The sequence below is a fragment of the Perca flavescens genome, chromosome 19 (genome assembly GCF_004354835.1).
Source record: "Perca flavescens isolate YP-PL-M2 chromosome 19, PFLA_1.0, whole genome shotgun sequence".
Classification (NCBI taxonomy): Eukaryota; Metazoa; Chordata; class Actinopteri; order Perciformes; family Percidae; genus Perca; species Perca flavescens.
Genome location: NC_041349.1, coordinates 387,589 through 395,223, shown reverse-complemented (window position 1 = coordinate 395,223; position 7,635 = coordinate 387,589). Strand labels below are relative to the sequence as shown.

The 7,635-nt window shown below is 39.4% G+C and overlaps 1 protein-coding gene across 1 annotated transcript; it reads left to right on the top strand.

Annotated features, from left to right (window-relative positions):
• Positions 1-194: 194 nt before the first annotated feature.
• Positions 195-2,911, top strand: LOC114546092 (mamu class II histocompatibility antigen, DR alpha chain; the record flags this gene model as incomplete). Its single annotated transcript, XM_028564756.1, has 3 exons — positions 195-444; positions 1,126-1,410; positions 2,425-2,911. Coding segments are annotated over 3 exons (657 nt in total), but the record flags the coding sequence as incomplete, so codon positions are not given.
• Between the last annotated feature and the right edge of the window lie 4,724 nt (positions 2,912-7,635).

Below are 7,635 nucleotides of genomic sequence, written 5' to 3'. Positions count from 1 at the left end.
GTCAGTCAGTCAGAACAACAGACAGTCTGAACAACAGACAGACAGAACAACAGTCAGTCAGTCAGAACAACAGACAGTCTGAACAACAGACAGACAGAACAACAGACAGACAGTCAGAACAACAGTCAGTCAGAACAACAGTCAGTCAGAACAACAGTCAGTGATTCAGCAGCTGATCTTCTGTCTGTTTCTCTCCAGTGTTTCATGAGGACCTTGCTATCAACGGCTGTTCAGACTCTGATGGAGAGTTTATGTTTGGTCTGGATGGAGAAGAGAAGTGGGTCGCAGACTTCATCAACCAGAGAGGAGTGGAGCCTCAGCCCAGTTTCATAGATCATATCACCTACCAAGGAGCTTATGAAGCAGCTGTGGCTAATCAACAGATCTGCAGACAGAACCTGAAAGTAGCACGTGAAGCGTTGAAGGAGTTCCCACCAAAGCACTGTATGTATGAATATTTTTGAAATACATAACTATTGAACTTGATAATGTGTTTAATTTTATTTAGCTGCTGCACTTATTTCAGTAGTTTTTTTTCTTGGAACCAAACTTTATTTAGACATTTGTTAAAAAAAAAAGTGTGAAATAACTGAAAACATGTCTTATATTTTAGATTCTTCAAAGTAGCCACCCTTTGCTTTTTTTGATAACTCTGCAAACCCTTGGTGTTCTCTCAATGAGCTTCATGAGGTAGTCACCTGAAATGGTTTTACCTTCACAGGTGTGCTTTGTCAGGGTTCATTAGTGGAATTATTTCCTTATTAATAAAAAGCAAAGGGTGGCTACTTTGAAGAATCTAAAATATAAGACATGTTTTCAGTTATTTCACACTTTTTGTTAAGTACATAATTCCATATGTGTTCATTCATAGTTTTGATGCCTTCAGTGAGAATCTACAATGTAAATAGTCATGAAAATAAAAGGAAACACATTGAATGAGAAGGTGTGTCCAAACTTTTGGCCTGTACTGTATATATATATATATATATATATATATATATATATATATAATATAAATAAAATGACTTGACCTGATTTACACTGATATTAATTGTGTCTTTCCCACCTTGAGGATTATAAATTGACACAAGTCACATTATGATCTGTGTTTGTGTCTGTGTCCAGATCCCCCATCCAGTCCGATGGTGTACACCAAAGACTCCGTGGAGCTCGGAGAGAAGAACACCCTCATCTGTTATGTGACTGGTTTCTATCCTGCTCCTGTCATCTTCTCCTGGACAAAGAACGGAGAGAACATCACCGAAGGAAGCAGCACCAACGTTCCCTACCCCAACAAAGATGGTTCCTTCAACCAGTTCTCCAGACTGGAGTTCATCCCACAGCTGGGAGACATCTACAGCTGTACAGTCCACCATCTGGCCCTGGACCACCCACTGACCAGAATCTGGGGTCAGACAACTTTATTTACACTCACACTAAATACAATCAGCTCATTAACCAACCACTGACCAGAATCTGGGATTAGACAACTTTATTTACACTCACACTAAATACAATCAGCTCATTAACCAACCACTGACCAGAATCTGGGGTCAGACAACTTTATTTACACTCACACTAGATACAATCAGCTCATTAACCAACCACTGACCAGAATCTGGGGTCAGACAACTTTATTTACACTCACACTAAATACAATCAGCTCATTAACCAACCACTGACCAGAATCTGGGGTCAGACAACTTTATTTACACTCACACTAGATACAATCAGCTCATTAACCAACCACTGACCAGAATCTGGGGTCAGACAACTTTATTTACACTCACACTAAATACAATCAGCTCATTAACCAACCACTGACCAGAATCTGGGGTCAGACAACTTTATTTACACTCACACTAAATACAATCAGCTCATTAACCAACCACTGACCAGAATCTGGGGTTAGACAACTTTATTTACACTCACACTAAATACAATCAGCTCATTAACCAACCACTGACCAGAATCTGGGTCAGACAACTTTATTTACACTCACACTAAATACAATCAGCTCATTAACCAACCACTGACCAGAATCTGGGGTCAGACAACTTTATTTACACTCACACTAAATACAGTCAGCTCATTAACCAATCACTGATCAGAATCTGGGGTCAGACAACTTTATTTACACTCACACTAGATACAATCAGCTCATTAACCAACCACTGACCAGAATCTGGGGTCAGACAACTTTATTTACACTCACACTAAATACAATCAGCTCATTAACCAACCACTGACCAGAATCTGGGGTCAGACAACTTTATTTACACTCACACTAAATACAATCAGCTCATTAACCAATCACTGACCAGAATCTGGGGTCAGAAAACTTTATTTACACTCACACTAAATACAATCAGCTCATTCAGTCTCCAGATGTGGAGCTTAATGTTTCTGTGTTTCTGTCTCCAGATGTGGAGAAGACTCAGCCCGGTATTGGACCAGCAGTTTTCTGTGGACTGGGTCTGACTGTCGGTCTGCTCGGTGTGGCTGCTGGAACCTTCTTCCTCATCAAAGGAAACGAGTGCAGCTGATTGGTTGGGACTGATGATGATGTCATTAGGGTGTATGTAGAGTAGATGTGGTACAGATGTGAGGAGCTGCTTCCTGAAGATTTAACTCGTTTATTTCTGCTTCATATAGATGAAATATATATATGATCAATATTAACATCTGCTTCTACCCAAACTCTCGGATGTTCTCTGCAGGAAATTCACATTTTAAACTAATGATCTGTATTGTTTCATTTCTCAATAAATAATCATTTTATAAACATTCTCACATGTTGGTATGAAATGTTCATATTAACAAACTATACACATACAATGACTTAACTGATTTAATCAATGAATGTAAATCAATATTAATCAATATGAATAAAGGGGAAGTCTGTGTAACATTAGTGTGTCCTGTTTGTTGTTATAAACACTGTTAACTGAGGTTAGGGTTAACCCTTTACCACTCTAACACTAACACTAGTGATGTTAACACTATCACATTAACCTGACTGAGTTACACACTAACTTATTAAAGGGATGTATATTTAAAGGGATATTTCACCGCTGGAAAGCTGAATATATCTTTAAATTGGGTCACTTAAGTAGTGGAAATGTGAAAACATTTTAGAAATTGTTGCCTTCTAGGCAGAGATAAGCCAGAAAAAGAGTCCACTCCCAAGCCACGCCTACCCTTTACAGACAGACAGTCAACTCAACAAGTGTTTTTTTATTGTTATTTCAACCATATACACGAAACAACGTTTCACCGTGGCTCAAGTGGTGTTACACATTTAAAATATATAAAAACGACATTATATAAAAACGACATTATATAAAACGATATACGAAACAGGCTACATTTAGTGCATTATAAGCTCCGTAAAGTTCAGCTAACACATTGCTAGCTACTAGCATTAGCGCTTGGTGGACTGTAAACACCGATTAATAAACACAGCCATAAATGTGCGTGGAATGTCGAATGGTCGGCATCTATCAGTCACAAACTCCACCAGCAGTTAGCAGTTAGTTGGATACAAGCGGACACTTACAAGCAGGATGGATGGGACAGGTGTCCGGCTAGCGTTAGCTTTCCTTCTAGCTCAAACTACTTCTCTTGTTCCGCGTTTCCAAACACCGCTTTCGATGTCCCCTTACCTGGCTGGCGGCATTGAGCAGCACCGCAATGTTAACACAGCCCACCTCCACTCTGACCTGGTGACAGAGCAGCAAGCCTGGTAGCTGGGTAGTCCGTTACACTGTTTCCATGCTTCCACAAAAACAAAAACACAACAGTCTCTGAACTCGCGTTGGGAGCTTGGTTGAAGTTGGATTTATTCCAGTTTGTTGTTTAATGAGCGTACACTTGCAAGCAGGATTGGTGAAACAGGTGGCCGGCTACCGTTAGCTTTCCACCAGCACACTCGTTCAACATCCCCGCTGATGAGGTCCCTTTACCGGCCAGAGGCATCGAGCACCACCGCTGGTCTCCGTAGCAGGTGAAGCTGTAGTGTGTGGAGTATTGCGTCTGTAATAAAGTGTCCTGCATATTCTCCAATCTGTACCAATGTATCCCGGTGGTACACGTGTGCGGTAGTTTGAATGCACATAATGTTGTAAAAGCTTTCTGCTGAGAAGCTTATATACTGTCTATACTGAGAAGCTTATATACTGTCTTTGCTGAGAAGCTTATATACTGTCTATACTGAGAAGCTTATATACTGTCTTTGCTGAGAAGCTTATATACTGTCTATACTGAGAAGCTTATATACTGTCTTTGCTGAGAATACTTATATACTGTCTTTGCTATGAGAAGCTTATATACTGTCTATGCTGAGAAGTTTATATACTGTCTATGCTGAGAAGCTTATATACTGTCTATGCTGAGAAGCTTATATACTGTCTATGCTGAGAAGCTTATATACTGTCTATGCTGAGAAGCTTATATACTGTCTTTGCTGAGAAGCTTATATACTGTCTTTGCTGAGAAGCTTATATACTGTCTATGCTGAGAAGCTTATATACTGTCTATACTGAGAAGCTTATATACTGTCTATGCTGAGAAGCTTATATACTGTCTTTGCTGAGAAGCTTATATACTGTCTATGCTGAGAAGCTTATATACTGTCTATACTGAGAAGCTTATATACTGTCTTTGCTGAGAAGCTTATATACTGTCTTTGCTGAGAAGCTTATATACTGTCTTTGCTGAGAAGCTTATATACTGTCTTTGCTGAGAAGCTTATATACTGTCTATGCTGAGAAGCTTATATACTGTCTTTGCTGAGAAGCTTATATACTGTCTATACTGAGAAGCTTATATACTGTCTTTGCTGAGAAGCTTATATACTGTCTTTGCTGAGAAGCTTATATACTGTCTATGCTGAGAAGCTTATATACTGTCTATACTGAGAAGCTTATATACTGTCTATACTGAGAAGCTTATATACTGTCTATACTGAGAAGCTTATATACTGTCTTTGCTGAGAAGCTTATATACTGTCTATACTGAGAAGCTTATATACTGTCTTTGCTGAGAAGCCAGTAGCGAAAATTCAAGATGGCAGACTCTCGTTTTACTTCGGAAATCTTCGGAGAAAGACGAAAATCCAACCCCCTGTGGGCGGGTTGAAAACATGCGGAAGTAGCTCCTACTACTACGACTATGTTTCTCTGAAGATTTTGTATTTGATGTGTTGTATGCTCCTTTATTTCCTCTGAGCAATGCATTGTGGGAAAATATTTTCCAACATAAACAGATTAAACCAGCAAGTGTTTTACAAAAGAAATGGAAATTAAACAGATTAACATGAATAATACATATAATATCATTTAAATAATGTGTTAGTTTCTCTGCTGCATTTAGAAATGAATAAAGAGATGAAATGATGAGTTTGATGTGTGTGTGTGTGTGTGTGTCTGTGTGTGTGTGTGTTATAATAAAGCTGATAATAAAGCAGCTGTAGATAGAAACACAACAACTGTATCTGTAAGTCAGGGTGTGTTTGGTGAACTGTTTCCTCGTTCTCTGTTCACCACCAAAACCAGTCGGACCACACGATGCCTTCAGGTGTCTCTGTAAAACCAGGAGTTTACCACCTCCTCCTCTGACACTGAGGATCAGCTGTAACACTCAGGTATTATGAAGACACTCAGATTTCCTGCAGCACCTGAACACAGCAGGGTCTGAAAAGTCCCTACTCTTTACTTTCACTTCCACGACAGCAGCCAATCAGAAGCAGAGCTGCTGATGAGTCATCAGTTACCAGGAGCAGAGAAAGACAGAGAGGAGGTTAGTTAGTTATAAAGTTTATTTCTATATCACTGATCACAGACAGACCTCTTCATTAAATACATTCAAACTGATCCTGTTCCTAGTACTGGAGCTGCAGGTTTAGACTCCAGGGGGGGTCCATGAGGTGACCTTTGACCCCTCAGACCTCCATCAGTCACTCTGATTAACCTTCCTCATGGTTTATCATTTAAATATCCCAGCATGCATTTCACATCCACCTGCAGTGATGGAGGACTCAAGGCAGCAGCAGGATAATTAAAAGTGCTTCACATAAAACATTATAGATCCGTTACAAACTAGGGCTGAAACAATTCCTCCAAGAACTCCAATAATTAGATTACAAAACATCCTCGAAGCTAAATTCTTTCCCTCGAAGCTTCGTTAAATCAACGTTACCAACGGTGTACGGCTCACTGGGTTTCTGCAAGTATGGAGGATTATATAGTGGAGGATTTTAAGCTGTAAACATGCTGTGCTAATAGACATGTTTTACACAACTAGCCTACAACATGCTACTCTGCTAATAGACATGTTTTACACAACTAGCCTACAACATGCTACTCTGCTAATAGACATGTTTTACACAACTAGCCTACAGCACGCTACTCTGCTAATAGACATGTTTTACACAACTAGCCTACAGCATGCTACTCTGCTAATAGACATGTTTTACACAACTAGCCTACAACATGCTACTCTGCTAATAGACATGTTTTACACAACTAGCCTACAGCATGCTACTCTGCTAATAGACATGTTTTACACAACTAGCCTACAGCATGCTACTCTGCTAATAGACATGTTTTACACAACTAGCCTACAGCATGCTACTCTGCTAATAGACATGTTTTACACAACTAGCCTACAACATGCTACTCTGCTAATAGACATGTTTTACACAACTAGCCTACAACATGCTACTCTGCTAATAGACATGTTTTACACAACTAGCCTACAGCATGCTACTCTGCTAATAGACATGTTTTACACAACTAGCCTACAGCATGCTACTCTGCTAATAGACATGTTTTACACAACTAGCCTACAGCATGCTACTCTGCTAATAGACATGTTTTACAAAACTAGCCTACAGCATGCTACTCTGCTAATAGACATGTTTTACACAACTAGCCTACAGCATGCTACTCTGCTAATAGACATGTTTTACAAAACTAGCCTACAGCATGCTACTCTGCTAATAGACATGTTTTACACAACTAGCCTACAACATGCTACTCTGCTAATAGACATGTTTTACACAACTAGCCTACAACATGCTACTCTGCTAATAGACATGTTTTACACAACTAGCCTACAGCATGCTACTCTGCTAATAGCCATGTTTTACACAACTAGTCTACAGCATGCTAATCTGCTAATACACATGTTTTACACAACTAGTCTACAGCATGCTAATCTGCTAATAGCCATGTTTTACACAACTAGTCTACAGCATGCTAATCTGCTAATAGACATGTTTTACAAAACTAGTCTACAGCATGCTAATCTGCTAATAGCCATGTTTTACACAACTAGTCTACAGCATGCTACTCTGCTAATAGACATGTTTTACACAACTAGTCTACAGCATGCTACTCTGCTAATAGACATGTTTTACACAACTAGCCTACAGCATGCTACTCTGCTAATAGCCATGTTTTACACAACTAGCCTACAGCATGCTACTCTGCTAATAGCCATGTTTTACACAACTAGCCTACAACATGCTACTCTGCTAATAGACATGTTTTACACAACTAGTCTACAGCACGCTACTCTGCTAATAGACATGTTTTACACAACTAGTCTACAGCATGCTACTCTGCTAATAGC